At 39.3% G+C, this 16,304-nt stretch overlaps 1 protein-coding gene across 2 annotated transcripts in view; it reads right to left on the bottom strand.

Annotated features, from left to right (window-relative positions):
- Positions 1-1,158: 1,158 nt before the first annotated feature.
- Fech (ferrochelatase) overlaps positions 1,159-16,304 on the bottom strand; it is a 34,376-nt gene continuing 19,230 nt past the window's right edge. Inside the window, exons 7-12 of one of the 2 annotated variants that reach the window (XM_021239198.2) lie at positions 12,326-12,432; positions 9,029-9,127; positions 6,868-6,975; positions 6,178-6,342; positions 3,044-3,103; positions 1,159-2,591 (exon numbers count right to left, since the gene is read on the bottom strand). In XM_021239198.2, coding sequence (XP_021094857.1) covers positions 2,457-2,591; positions 3,044-3,103; positions 6,178-6,342; positions 6,868-6,975; positions 9,029-9,127; positions 12,326-12,432 — 674 coding nt within the window. In that variant the 3' untranslated portion in view covers positions 1,159-2,456. 2 annotated transcript variants of the gene reach the window in all.

Raw genomic sequence — 16,304 nt, 5'->3', positions numbered from 1 at the left:
CACAGCTTGAAGACACTGCTAGCTGTTCATTGCCAATTACCAGGGCAAACATTTGTATTTCAAAGTTGACAAACAGAATAACAATGCTCAAAGACTATTAGCTCTAAAAATACTTTGTCTTACTAAATGCTACCCTCTTTTGTGACACTTATCTATGGTTAACAGTCAAAGGTAACATTTCTTAGACACACATATACCAATAAAAGTGATCCCAATAAATCTCCCTTTGCTCTCCATTAGGTTTATTTTGTTTTGTTTTATTTTATTTTATTTTATTTAGACAGGGTCTCACTAAGTAGTTCAGGCTGGCTTTGAGCTATGTACCCCAGGCTGGCCTTGAACTTGTGGCGATCCTTCTGAATAACCTCCTAAATGCTGGGATTATAAGCACGCACCACCATGCCCAGCTTGCCTCTCATTCAGAAGACCAGTCTCCTCCCAGCTCAGATCAAGGTTATTATTCCAGAAAGCCCCATCACTGATTCGAAGTTTCCTTAGCAAATGAGGGGCTTTGGATACCCTAACAAGGGCTCCTGAATCGGGACTGTTGGTAACATCTCCATGACAACATTATCGTCACCTCTAAGCAGTTAGAGAGGTGAAGCAGATGATCAGCAGTTGGGGGGGGCCTGGCTTGGGTATAACCCGCCTTCCAAGACCAGGCCACTAGCCCAGAAAATTTACTTCACTGAGGGACAGCCACTCAGAGTCTATTCTGAAACTAATGCCCCCCAAAAAAGTGATAGAAAAAGATAGAGGAAACATCCAAACTATGTACAACTTAAATCTTTCGCTAGAAACAACTTACTAATAAGAAACTCAATTTGGGAGAAAAAAAATGTAGACGCTACTCAAATTTGAGGGGCATTATCAGCATAGGAAAACTACTAACTAAAGTATGTGGTGTGTTTCTTTCCTTCTATTGCAAAGTAAATTCCTCATATTTAATCACTTTTGATTTAACAGCATCAATCAAACTGGTAAAAACCTTAATGATGTCATAACATTTATCAAAAGCAAATCCTGAATACAGAAGATCTATGAATCCCCTAATTACTTCCACTTTATGAACTGGCCTTTTAAAAAAATTCAGAGAAATGTTCTTTTGAAGAACAAAGTTTTAAGGGCTTGGAGGAAAGAGAAAGTGATCATTACAAATTCATGGATCCATCAGAGATGTTTTTAATTCCAAATACAGAAGATCAGATCTGATCTGGCATTATTTCTACATGTTTAGAATAACTTTTCACTCCAAATTCAAGGTGACAATGGCATAAAAAGATATCCACAGGAAAAGACTGGCATGAAACACAATAAAATGATAATAGTTGTTGCATTAGCTTTTTTTCTGTATTTTTCAAATATCCTATGATATGGATATATAATTTTACAATAAAAGTGTAAATTGAGAAAGAATTTAAGGTTACAACATATAGTTGGGGTTTTGGGAGGGGTTTTTTGGTACTGGGGATTAAACTCAGGACCTCATGCTTGCCAGGTAGGCACTGTGCTGCTGAGCTAAATCCTGGCCCAATATAGTTGGTTTTATAAAACAATTCTACAATGTGCAAAAAGGAGACATTCAACTAAGATCAGGAAAGGCTGCCTGGGAAGACTCCCTAGGACGCTGGGGTGGGGGCAGGTTTAAAGCTCAGCCCTTTGGTAGCTTTTCTGGCAGTGCAGTCTTTGGAGAAAGGAAGCAGTGGAAGCTCCCTTTCCTGAGGCACCACGGACTCCTACCAAGCTCCTGCGACCAACAGTGGATCTCTACATGTTTATCAGCTTCGTGTTCCTGAGGAATCACAGGGCACTTCTGAACTCTGTACTTGATCCAGTTTGGGGGTGAGGAAAGTGAGATTCTCACACAGACACCAAAATGACCAATGAACAGTGGCTTCCCTGGAACAGAAGCCATGGTAGGCACCAAACCTCCCCAGCAGACTCCTGTTCCCATGCATAGGCTTATGGAAAAGAGAGGTCACATTTCCTTTTCAAGTTGTATTCCATAAACTCAACTGTATTTATTTTTAAAATTACAACTATATGCACGAGGCTGTAAACAGATCTCAGTCACACTGACCCCACAGAGAGGACAGAGGGGACTCTCTGTACCCTTTCAGGGAGTTGTTTTAGGCACCAAAAGCAAAATTTGTATTTAAAAGAGGTGTATATCTCATGAGATAAATTTCCAAAAGTCATTTTTCGAATGTCCTTGTGGAAATTCAAAACTAGTAAATCTACCCAGAGAGAGGGATTACAAATGCTTACTGTATAAGTAATATGAAAATTGAAGTCTCTCAGCAAGGTTTCAGAGTCCATTTGTCAAGAAATCACAGTTGTGCCCAAAGGCTGTACAGACACTAATGTGGCTTCCTTCTTCGGTCACAAATAGTGTTCTCCTCCTGTCTGAGGGGTCGAGATGCTGAGCATTTGCCTAATCCCACGGGGTCCCTGGGTCACAGCTGCTGGTTGGTGAAGAAGGATTTAGTCTCCCTGCAGACAGGATTTACGCAGAGCGGACAGCTCAGAGTCAACTGCTTGGAGCACAGCTTGTTTGACTGGATGTGTGAGTGCACCAAGTCAGCCAGGGCCTGCAAGATACACAAGAAACAGAGTGTCAGAAGCACAAAGTCTGCTGGCAGAAAAGTCTGCTAGGCCGGCATGTGTGTTGGATTCAGGCTTTTAATCTGCATTGTAAAGTCTTGAGCTGAATTCCACATCTTCCTTTCCTGAGCATCCTCAGCTTAGGGAAAACTAAAATACGGAATCTAGGAAATGCATCCTCTTACCTCACCCACTCCCCCTTTTCTCTGAAAAGCAGATTTTAAATTATACATAGTTATAGGGGGGGTAAAAAAAAAAAAAGAAAATTGGGGCTACCTAAAGGAAAAAGGAAGGAGTAGATAAGGAATTCGATCTTATTTTTGTAATTAATTGGAACTCCAAATGTTCTAATATGTGAGAAAACCAATATTCTGCAAGAGCTTCTCAGAGGATTACTCCTCGGTATGTTCTACTAAAATGGATGTAACACTGCAGATACCTTAGAGAACAATGGATTTCCATTAAGAGACTCCGCTCTTCTGATGTTTTCAGCTCCACACTGAATCAAATGAGAAAGGGGAGGAAAAACAGACACATTTTTATTTATTTTAAGAAACTGCTATAAAAATCACACACATACACAACTTCATATTCTGACTTCAAGCATGGACAGACTGTACATAAATGAGGGTGACAGGCCAGCACATGGGTGATTTCTGCTACCACTGATTGTTCTTCAGTTTCTGTCCTCCCCGAGCCCGTTACTTTCCTACAGGTGAGCTGTTTCCAGACCATGGCTGAGGTTATTCTTGATGGAATTCTCAAATTAATTTAAATCTGCCTGTCATTCTTTTTTATTCTAATTCTACTTTTTTAATATATGCCCTTACAGACTCTACTTAAGTAGAATGTTGCTTTAATTAAGTAAAATTTCCTACTTGCTTTGATCCCAAGTGCCAAAATGAAGAAATTAATTTATGGACTCTGAAATGTATAATGGATCTAGAATGAATATAGTGCAGAGTTGGGTTTTTAAAATATATTCTTAAAGAGAAAAATACAAACTAAAACGCACTCACATGCACATGGATTGTTTCAGTATCATTCTCTTCCTCCTCTCCAAAATATTCAGTTAATCATCTCCCAAATAACTAAGCACTAATTAGGATTTACTTGGGTAGTTAGGACCTTCTCTCTCTTTCCTGAAGATAGTTTGCCAGCTGCTTTATCTTTCTGATGGAAAGATAGGATCAGGAGACCGGTATGGGAAACATGCTGAGATTCGGTGGACACATAGATCTCAACTGAGGGGGAGGCTGTACTGTGAAACTTCACACAGAACTCAGCCACAGCCATGCAGCCAGGGCTGGCAGAGGGCAAACTGCTGACAAGCTCGAGGGTACGCTCCTGAGGACATCTGGGAAGTGCGCCTCAACACTGACACGCTGTCTAGGAATCTGTCCTTAGAAAATAACTGGAAAAAATAAATGTATTTATTATAAAGTGGGGTGGGATAGCAAAAATTAAGAACACTTTAAAGATATACCCATTAGGTTTGGGTTAATAATTACAGAGATCTAATTATATTTACTGATTGAGGTCCATAATATATTTTTTTCCATAATATATTTTTAAGAAAGATAAAAAGATTATAAAACAGTATGAATAAAATACTATTTCTGTTAAACATAGAGAAGCCTATTTTTATTAAAACACAGACATTTAAAAGAAAAAGGGACCTGCTGTTATCAAAATATTAACAGATGTTCTGAAGGATAAGATTATAAATGTGTTTCATTTACTATGCTCAGGTATGAGCAAAATCTTTTAAAAAATTTTATTACAGACATATTGCCATTAATCCCTCTCAAAATACTCCCCCTCACTTCAAACAGACCTATGCCATTGTGCTTGCCACTTTTTGAAGCACTTCTGGAAGTCATCTTTTGTGTGACTTTAGCTACTCTAGTGTGGCTGCCCCGATGTCCTGAACTGATTCAAAACGTTAACCTTTCAGGGTTACTGCGACCTTGGGGAAGAGCCAGAAGTTGCACAGTGCCAGATTTATTGAATAAAGAGGATGAGAACACACCATAATGTTTCTATTTTCACAGAAACTGCCATGAACATTCTGAATCAATTCAGGACACTGAGGCAGCCATGAAAAGACACTCACGAAAGAAGAGTTGAGAACTGCCTCAGAAAATGGCAAAAACAACAGAATAAGTGTATCTGAAGCGAAAGCGGTAAGGAGTATTTTGAGGAAGCTTAATGGCAATGTGTCTCCTACTGCAATAAATTTTTCTTTATTTTTGGTTTAAAATTTGGTGTGCTTTTTTATCACATCTCATATACTGCTCCTCCACTATTTGATATCCTCACTACTTTTATTATCAAAAAGCAACAAAGTCATTTCTACTTTGGGGGAAAATTTTTAAAACTTTCTGTAGTTAATTATTTTAAACACACTATATTCTCTCAAGATAATGAAATAAATTACACTTAGATGATTTTCTTTATTCTGTATAGGAAGTAATTTATTAGTCACTAATAATCTCTTTGATTACTAAATAACCTCAGCTTAGTAATATAAATGAACGTGAATTATCACTCAATATAGATAAAAACCTACTTTCCAAACAGACTAGTCTGAACTAAATTTCCACTGTCTCTTTTTATTTGACAAGGTCTCACTGTGCAGCTCAGGTTGGCCTTAACCCACACTAGGTACCCCACGCTGGCCTCAGACTTACAGTGACTCTGCTGCTTCAGCCACTTTCCACCTTGGCCTGTACCCACCGCCCACCCCAGCCAGGCTGTGTTCTGTGAGGCCAGGCCTCCAGCCATCAGTCACGCACGGGATGGCCAGGGGTTCCGTAGAAGAGGGGAAGGCGAGAAGGGCTGCTTTGCCTGCGCCTCTACACTTTCCATAGAAACAGATCTATAAACTGGATGTAGGTTTCATGCAGGGTCTCAGAAGCTACAAGATAGGTAAGCAATAGTTTTTCTCTATGCTGAATGACAATTCACATCCATCTTATGTTACAAAACACTGGGCGGTATTATTTCAATAATCAGATTGATCACAACATGGTAACAAAAAGCTAATTAAGTGAGCGCATAAAAAGAGGTCAAGGAAATTACAACACACACAGCTTCCATGTTCATTCTCTGAAATGACTCTGTCTCCTATGACTTGAAACCCAATGGGGATTGTAATAGCCCAAGTAAAGGACACGACTGTATTAGGTGAAGAAAAGGAATTAATTATAGGATGATAAATTTTTCTCTTGGAATTGGCGAGGTGTACAATTCTTTTTTCTTAAAGAAAAGTAGTTGTTATTACTTTTGTGTAGTACACTAACTCCAACTGAGCAAAACGACATTGGCTGCAGTAATCCTTGGGCCACCTGGTTAAATAAGGGCACAAACGTCCTCTCCCACTGCTGACACCAAATGAACTCAAGGTGCTGAGCCAACTACTTGGATGAAGTATTATTCCAAATAATGAGGACACAGCACATGCAAACACATATAGTAAATAATAGTTTGGAATGACACCAATGGTTGCAGAGAACATTTCCTTCTAAAACAAATCACAGTGTGATTAATAAGCTAGAGGAGAGCACCTACCTCCTTGGCTAAAACCTGAGAGTACTCAATATCCAGTTCGTACAGTGTTTCAATGTGATCACTGGTAAAGGCAATTGGAACCAAAAGGATGTTCTTCCTTCCCCTCTCACAAAGCCCTCTGATAGCCTCATCTGTTGGAGGACCCAACCAGGGTACTGGACCAACCTACCAGAAAGGAGGATGGACATGTAAATGGACCCTTCTGCCAATGTGTCCACAGCACTCACTGTCTCCCCACCCTGGGCACACCCACCTGCCCAGTAGGGGTGAGAATCTCTCTTACACCTGTTTGAATGGGTTGTATCGCTGCATTGAAGCCTAAATCATTCTAGAAGTTAACTTAATATAAATAATAATTTCTACATCTAAAAATAAAATATTAAGCCAATGGAATTCTACTAATCACTTGATTTTCCTTTCTATCTTACTTGCTTACAGAATTCTTTCAGCTCATCGTGAGCAATCAGGTGACTAGGGATTGAACTCAGGGACTCCACACTGAGCTACATCCCTAGCCCTTTATTTTTTATTTTGAGACAAGGTCTCACTAAATTACTAAACTGCCCAGGCTAGACTCGAACTGGTGATCCTCCTGTTTCAGCCTCCTAGAGTGCTGGGATCACAGGCATGCACCACCCCTAAAACAGATTTTTTAGAGTTGAGTGCCGGCAATGTGTGAAAGCCACCTACCTTGGACTGCCAAACCAGTCTGTAGGGGTTGGAATAACCAAGTCTTTCCATGACTTTGTGGACAGTGGCACCTACCTCCTGAGGATAGGGGTCCCCTCTGTTGACCACCTGAAGCAGAGACAAAATGGTGTTCAGTTGCCAACATAGCAAAGGGCTCCAAGAGCCTCTGATTGTGTAGTGACATGGGGTTAACCATGGACCAAGCCCTACTTTCTGTCTCCTGAATTACTTATGAAATGACCTGAGCAATCATGGAGCTCTCTTGGTTCCACCTCTTCACTGGCCAAAGAGAACATTGTGCTCCATCATCTCTAAGGTCCCCAAGAAAATACAAAATGCTATGCTCCATGTTGTTAGTAGAAGATTGACAATGTCTAACTATAGAAGGTGACTCTCCTTTATCTCCCAATCTGAAAAAGGGAAATAATAACAGAAAAGCTGGGCAGAAGAGTCAACACAGGATGGAAATGTCCACCTTGGCAGTCCCATGAGTGGTGGATTTTAAAGCACAAACTGAAGTTCAGTATGGACAATGTGTTGAACTGCTGAGAGAAGATGGAGTTTATGGTAGACACTAGTGGAACATAGGGAGGAAAAGGAAAGCACGTGGTTCAGATTCCAGACTCTTCAACAATATGACCCATACCTTCTACTTCTTTTTCTTATCTGCTCCTCTCATGACAATGGACAGCAGCCAAGTGCTTCCTGCACAGTGAGTGTTTATACATGTTCTTAACAGAACATGTTAATTAGGCCTAATTGGCTTCCTAACAGGGTCTGTTAATGAGTTTGAAAATGTTCAGTACAGTATGTTTATAACTATTTTAACATTTCATTGTGTCTGGACTCCCTAAACCCCTTACCCTATTTTATTTTTCTGACATCTATTATTTCTTGACCTACCATATTATTTTCTTACATATTATGTATATTATCTTTTCCCATGGTTATCCAGTGACACATATTTTTGTCTGTTTCCTTCATTCCCATACCATATGAGAGAACAGTGCCTGGAATACAATGTAAAATGTTCTGGCCCCATTCAGGAGCATCTCTTCTGGTATCTCAGGTCTCATCATGCACAGGATGGTTATGTGCAAGGATTTGCATGATACCAGAAAAGAGAGTATGAGCCTGTAAAAATGAAGTAGGCACGCTTCTAGAAGGGAGAGATTTCTCTCCAGAGCCACCTACTGATGAAGTGGCAATGGCCCAGTCAAGGTTCAAGAAAGGGGAAACTGCACTGGTCTTGACTCTGGTGACCATCAGCTGGCAGTACGACACAGCAAGCAAGGTACCCCAACAGTGAGGTGGGTCCCATGGCTATGGACTTCAAACCTTAATTGCACCTATGACAGTGTAATTCTCCACCTCTCTGGATTGGAAAGCAATGTTTTTTAGGACACAATGATAGTTCTGAGCTGATGAAACTGGTTACTTTTTCTACGACTCTATGTATGTATCATACAGCACACTAATTTGATCATTTTTGGCATGTTGGAAATTGAACCCGTTCCTCACATGTGTTATGCAAGTACTTTACCACTGAGCTCTATCCTCAGCGTCTAGTTAGACTGTTCTTCTTTCCAAAACGCAACAGCCATGGCAATGTTTGTGTATATTAATGACCTGGTGCAACATGACTAAGTAAAGAAAAACCAGATCACAACTTGACTACAGGTTCATTGGCCAAACTGTGGTCCCTAATCTTAGTAAGTCAGAAACTATAACTGCTTCTAAATTCAAATGGCTACTATTAAGTCTTGGGGACAGAAGAATGAGATCGGCAGTGCTGCTGTGAACCAAGGCCGGCTGAACAGTTCCACGCACTAAGGCTAAGCTCCTTTGCCAGGGCAAGCACAGCAGTCATCTTTTAACTGTCCCACGTACTGGAAAGTTTTCTATTTGACTATACTGAATCTTCCAGTTATCATTTTAAAGAGGGTTAAGTAGAGATCTGTTTACAATATTTTAATTTGGATTATTAGAGGTTTCAAGAAGTGAGTCTAATTAAGTTAGCACCAAGTTAAATCTGCGGTTTTGTAATTCATTCTTGCACTGGGCTTTGGGCATAATGGATCTGGGACCATTTTACACATTTAGAAAATGAAACAACATAATCCTCTACCATTAGGTCACCCAACAAGATGTTCTTACTTACAGACATAGGCAGTGAGTGAGCAGAAAACAGAATGACCACCTCGTTTCTCGTCTCAAGTGGAAAATGGTCCAGTTCTTTGAGAATGTGGTCTGCAAAGCACTGCAGGAATCCCAAGAAAGGAAGAGAGGGGCAAGTAGGAAGAAAGAAATGGAAAGGAAAAAAGTATTTCATAAATGACAGCTATACCAAAAATCCTGGAGCAATCCTCAAACACCAGAACACTTTTTAAAAATTACAAACAGTACACTCTCTTTGCTTTGGTTCATCATCAAAATGGATCATAACGGTTTCAGGGGCCAAGGGAATTTGATGGGAAACTTCTAAAGCTTGCTAATGGCTCACTGCAAATGAATGCTGTGGATCTGCTTCCCCTCGGGAAGAACAGGGCACACTTCCAGATGGAAAGGAAACACAGATGGGAAGGAGAAGTTGTTTTAAGACCTCTCATTTGCTCTGTTAGCAGGAAAACAGCTTACAGGGTCTTTCTAAATCTCCCTTACTTCGGCTTTCAGGCACATCACATTAAAATACATTAGCCAGAAATAGGAGAGAAATAAGAAAATACTCATTTTTTATGACATCTTCCTGAGTCTAGGATCCTCACAGAGGCAATCTTCCTCACAGCCTACCTGATGACAGATGACAGGCTGTACAGCCCCGTTAAATGCACAGAGGGGGAAAGATACGCTGGACATGAGGTCATCCACCCACACCTGTGCACCCGGGCTACAACACAGGTCCCGTGTGGCCAAACCTCTGTTCCCCCAGACCAGTTCACTCCCTCCTCTCCTTGGCCCTTCCCATCATGCCAATAGGTGCTGCAATGCCAGAGCTGAAGAGCCTTTCCTTCATCTCACACTTTCATCATTCTTTGTCATTTAACTTGCTACAAAGGAAAGTAATGGGCCAACTGACAGAACTGGAACATGAATGGAAAGTAGATAAAAGTTGAGTATCAATGTTAAATTTACTGATGTTGAATGTTGTACTTATTTTAAGACAATAGCCCTAATCTTAAGAAATACATCTTCAAACATTCAAGTGCAGAGAATGACAAGATATAACACAACTTAGTCTCAAATGGTTCAGAAAAATATATATATATACACACTTAACATGCAAACAATAAAGCAAGTGGGATTAAATGTTACTAACATGTGAACACAGGTAAAGAATATATGAGAGCTCCTTATACTATTCTTAATCTCATAACTTTCTCCATGTCTGAAATTATTTCTAAATAAAAAGATTTTGAAGAAATTATAAAAGCAATTTACCAGAACCATATAAATTTGTACTTGTTGGTATTTTGATATACCAATGGTCAGTTAATGCTTACTACAGTATGCGTAAATTAGTTTCTAATAAATATTGAGATATCAATCATTCTGGAACTCTCAAAATTTAGTAAATTAGGGCACTAATGCACAAAATGGTGCCTAGAGTTAAGCTCCATTTTCAGAATTTAAAATTTATCTAAGATTAAATGTGATAGTATTTGATACAAGCAAAAAGTATATTTTCTGGTGGTCTTTGCAGTGTTTAGAAACTAAAGGTGTTCGGAAAGGATTATTTTTGGACAATAGGAGGCCACTGCAAGGTTTATGTAGGAGCCTGGGACAAATTTACTCCAATCATCCCAACAACTAGATGAATAGCAATATTAGAGACAACAGTAATACAATGACTATTTTCAAATAGAAATGTGGATTAAAAGAAATATTTTTATTTTAACCATATTTTTAGTTTTAGCTTAATTCAGGGCTTTGGTTTTGTTTCTTCGCCTTCAAAAAATTTTCTATCTTACCCAGAATTGAGTCTTTTTGGTTTTGTTTGGTTTTCCTTTTCTCACCTTGCAAAATTGTACATAAGAGCACAATTCTTTAGAGCTTGCAACAGTCCCTAAGCCATCTTCAAAACGAAGGTGCCCTGGGAGAGTCGAAGTGCTACTTAAATCACCTAAAGCCCATCTGCGGGATTTCCTGCGCGCAGCCCCTCTGTGGAACGAAAGGGGCACCGGAGCTCTCAGAGCCTTCAATCACGCCATCCAGGAGGGCAGATAAATGCCTCTAAAATTCCCTTTCATTTTATGAACAGAGACTTCCTCGTTTAAGAGACCTTTCCATCTTTCTGCTTCCCCCGTTTTCAAAGGGATGAATTTTAATGCAAATCTAATTACTCCCTCGATCTAGGCAGGCAGATGCTGTGCAGATCCCCGGCTCCCCGCACCACATGTCGGCGCTGACCTGAAACTGTGCCTCCTTCCCCACCACGGCTCCGGGAGCCCCAGTGGGGCACGCAGGCCTCTGGGGCAGAGCTGCTGGACCCAGCAGGAGGGCAAAGGGTGGGGATACAGACCCCACAGGGACACTCAGCCCTAGGGGAGCTCCTTCTTGTCACCTTTGACTTAAAGGAGCTCAACCCAGGGTTTAACCCTTCACGTGCCTGCGGGACCCTGTTCCAGAAGAGCGGGCCTGATTTTAATGATGTCTAGCACCATCTAGTGGTTACAGATTTTAAGTGCCATCAGGCTTTTAAAAATGTTTGCAGGGTTATTTTGCGAGAGGTCAGAGAATAGTCAAGGAATGAAAAATAAACTGGATGAAATCTAAATTACTTCCCATTTATCCCACCTAAAATAACTCAAAATCAGAAACTTCTATGACGGAAAAAAACTATTTGTATGATCTAGGAAACATTTTACCCTCTCATATTTGAAAGCCAGAAAAGAATAAAATATACCAATTTGATGATATTGGTTTTAGAACTGTAGTTTTAATTGATGCTTCTAAAGTTGAGCACCTATTAATATTATAAGTTGTACAGAATAAATATGAAACTTTCTCCATTGAAATGTTAAATTTTATTTCATGTCTCACAACATGTATATATATTAAGTTTTAATAAACTCTTTTGACATTTTAAAGGGTTTAGAAAATAAAGGGTTTAATTTATTTGCCAGTCGTTAAAAGTATGAATGTAAATTAGCCGAAACACTATTTTCAATAATCTTTAATGTTCTTCTGGGCACTGGGAAACACAAAGCTCAAAATCTAATTCAGTTATGATTGAGCACTAATAGCAGTAATCTGAGGAAAGAAAAAAAAGTGTAACTGTTTTAATCTTTAATTTTCTCTTTTTACAAAAAGTGGAAAATGTAATATGTTTTAAAAATTCCTAGCGCATACCGGAAGTGAGAGAACAGCAGGGCTCAGGAGGACACCACAAAGTACTCAGGGACAAGGACTGAGCCATCCCAACGCTGGGTGGCGGGGCACCTGGCAGTCGATGGCTCACCTGGACGAGGAGGGGATGTGTGGGCCACCTGTCAATAGTGCTCCACTTCATCGCAGGCTTCGTTCCCGTCTCATTATAGTATCTATAAATGGCATTTAAGCTGCTGCCTGAAATATACAGGGGCCAAGTAATTGATACATTTTGATTATAACAAATAAAACACAGACTTGTAAAAGCAGTAATTATAAGTCCAAAGTAGGCAACTGCTTCTATATGGAATCCCAGTCTAATTACAATCTTTTCAATACTTTAAAATGCATATGGATTTAACAACCCTGCAAATGAAGATCACTAAAAAGCAATCAATTTCCACAGACTTTCAGTGATTATTGGGGCTATTTCTAGTGAGAAACATGATGGTCATAGATATATGAAACATAAGCAGTTGTTATTTGCAGGGATCACATCTTATAACTGAAATCATAGTAAAATTTCTTCCTATTATGAAGATAATCAGCACCAGTACAGAAAGTGCAGAGGGTGAAGAAGAAAGGAAAAAAGAAATCAGCCACTATCCTAGCATGACAACACATTATTCTAGCACAGGCATTTTCAGTTATTTATCTTTATAGCTGCTTTGTTTTACAAAGTTGTGATGTTAGTATACACCCAACACTGTCCACATTGGCCTTTGGTTTTGGGCCAATACTACGAGGTATCTTCCATGTTATAATAAAAGCTTTATAACCAACCTTTAAACAGCATCATGAGAAGGCAAGCAGCCTACTGAAGTTCTCACGAGCACGCTCTATTTTATCTTTTTCTACAAAACTATCATCATTCCCTAGAATAAGTTAAATGGACACAAAATCCTTACAGTAAGCTAACCACACTTGCATTGCTAAGTGAGAGATGGGAATCGTGAATACTGGAAGCCTAAATGAAGGCAGATGGTGCCAACACAAAGCAGCTTTTTCCTGGCCCGGGAGAGGTGGCACTGAGGACCAAACCTAACCGTAAGAAACCAACCCTAATAGGGTTGTCTGCTTCAGTCTTAACACAGGGCAAGCTCCAGCATATCTGCATGCCTCTCATCACCAATGCACTGGGTTCTCAGACCACAAGAACTATTAGTCAGGTTTCTAATTTAAAAGGGTAGTCACAACCGAGCCATACTTTAACTCAAATGTATGCTTAAGGCTAAGACTCAATTTGCAAAAATGGTGAATGGAATCAATTTTGGTGAGTGGAATAAAGTGAGTCAAGAGAATCCAACCTATTCAAGAATCAAAAACAATCTCTCTAGAAATCAAAGTAGTCACCACCATATTCACATTGCAAATTGCATTCTACAGGTGAAAGGCATTTTCAGATATACAGAAAAGATTTTTGAAAACTACTTAGCTCTTTCAGGTCATTTGGAAACATCCAATAAGCTAACCAAAAGAGTAATTAAGAAGGAGAAAATATAAATGAGAAAAGTGCTTGATAGACACATAGTACAGTGGCTCTGCCACAACAGTTTGTGTCTAACTAAAAGACACAATAGATAAATGACACTCTAAAGGAATAAATGTGTTTCCCAAAGGCTTTTTTTTTTGTACCAGGGATGGAACTCGGGACCTTGGGCTTTTGAGGCAGGTAAAATCCAGGGACAGCTAAATCCCTGGCCCTCCCAAAGGCTTCTGTACCTCAGAAGTAAAGATACACCTGTCCTTTCACACAGGATGCATTAAAGCACTGATGATGAACCTTTTAGAGACCAAGTACCCAAACTGCAACCCCAAACCCACTTATTTATCACAAAGTGCCAACGCTGCAAGTAAACCTGAATACCTGATGCTCGGCTGCTGAGGCGATGCTGGGGTGACTTGGCTCGTGTGCCAACACATGCCAACAGCATGTGTGCCATTGGTTTGGCACCAGGCACTAGAGAAAAACTGAGCATGCCCTGAAGTTCTGAACACATTGTAAGAGCCAGATATAAAATGAAATCCACAACCAATCCTTTGTGAGATAAATAAACTTCTTAACTGAGGTATATTTTTTAAAGCAAGACAAAAGTAGAGCTTAAAAATTCTAAAATCTAGCTTATTCTCCAGTGATATGCTACCAGGTATTTTGAAGTTACAGAAGTATATTTCCAAAAGAAACCACAATTCAAACTCTTGAGGGTATTTGAGAATTCAGACATTTTAACAAGAGCTCTGGACAAATACTTAAGGCATACAACAAGCTCTTAATGTTTCTTCCAGTAGCCTTTTTTCTTTCCTTATAGTTGTAGAAATAATAACACTGCTATCTAAAAACAATTTGAGAGTAAAGATGTGCTGAGATCAATCCTTGAAACTGAATGCAAACAAATATATTTGCAGCTAACAGTGGAAGTGTTTCCTACAGTTAACAATACAGACATTGCCAAATAAAGGTTATTCTCTGGGTTCAGCTAAATATATGCGGAACAGCAAGCAGTAACATTTTCTCAAATCAAGAACACTGAGAGAAGTTTGCAAAGAGAACCCCGAACTAGTTTTAGTTTAACTAGCAAACAACTAAATGAAGTACAAAAACCAAACCAAGTAGACAAACAACAAAAACCCCCCAGTATTGCCCAAATTATATGGGCAACACTGCTTTCAAAATGGAAGGAGCTATCACCTTTGCAACGTTAATATCGGGATAACCATAAAAATAAAGTTTGAAGTCAATAAATGTAATACACTATATCAACAGAGTCAAGGACAAAAACACTATGATCATCTCAATAGATGCAGAAAAGGCATTCGACAAAATCCCACACCCATTCATGATAAATACCCTACAGAAAATTGGAATAGAAGGTCTATCTTAACTTGATTAAGGCTATCTATGAAAAACCAACAGCCAACATCATACTAAATGGTCAAAAACTGAAAACTTTCATGCTAAAATCAGGAACAAAACAAGGATGCCCACTATCACCGCTCCTGTTCAATATTGTTCTGGAAACATTAGCCACAGCAATTAGAAAAGAGAAAGAAATAAAAGGAATAAAGATAGGAAAGGAAGAAGTTAAACTGTCATTATTTGCTCATGATATGATACTTTACACAGAAGACCCAAAATACTCTGCCAAAAGATTTCTACACTCGGGCTGGGGATTTAGCTCAGTGGTTTCACCGCCTGCCTCGCAAGCGGAAGGACCTGAGTTCAATCCCTGGTACCAAAAAAAAAAAGACTTCTAGACTTAATTGACAGATTCAGTAGAATAGCTGGATATAAGGTCAACACTCAAAAAAATAGCCTTTTTATATACAAATAATAGACTCACTGAGAGAGAAATTAGGGAAACAATTCCTTTTACAATAGCATCCAAAAAAAAGAAATATCTAGGAATCAATCTAACAAAGGAAGCAAAAGACCTCTACACTGAAAACTACAGCACTCTGAAAAAGGAGATTGAGGAGGATATAAGAAAATGGATTAAAAGATTAGAAGATACAGAAACAACTTCAGACATACTCAGCCACCTCACCTTTGACAAAGGAGCCAAGCCTACTCATTGGAGAAAAGATAGCCTCTTTAATAAATGGTGTTGGAAAAACTGGATTTCAACCTGCCAAAGATTAAAACTAGACCCATACCTATCACCATGCACTAAACTAAGATCTAAGTGGGTTAAAGATCTGAATATTAAGTCAGAAACACTAAACTTGCTGGAAGATAAGTTAGGTAGAACTCTTGAAGACATTGGCATAGGAAAAGACTTTATGAACAAAACCTCAGTAGCACGGGAACTAGCACAAAGAATCAACAACTGGGATCTCATCTTGTTAAAAAGCTTCTGCACTGCAAGAGAAACCACCGAGAGAGCTAAGAGATAACCCACAACATGGGAAAAAATTTTTAGCAGCTGTACCTTAGACAAAGGACTACTATCTAGACTATATAAAGAACTGAAAAAAAATCAAACCCCTCAAATTCAAAGACCCCAATTCAAAAATGGGCATCTGAAATGAACAGACATTTCTCAGAAAAAGAAGTAAAAGCAGCAAATAAA

This window comes from Heterocephalus glaber, unplaced genomic scaffold, assembly GCF_053883595.1.
Source record: "Heterocephalus glaber isolate CG9 unplaced genomic scaffold, H.glaber_assembly_v1.0 deba00000331, whole genome shotgun sequence".
Classification (NCBI taxonomy): Eukaryota; Metazoa; Chordata; class Mammalia; order Rodentia; family Bathyergidae; genus Heterocephalus; species Heterocephalus glaber.
Note: the sequence above shows the minus strand (reverse complement) of the source record. Positions and strands in the feature narration are given on the sequence as shown.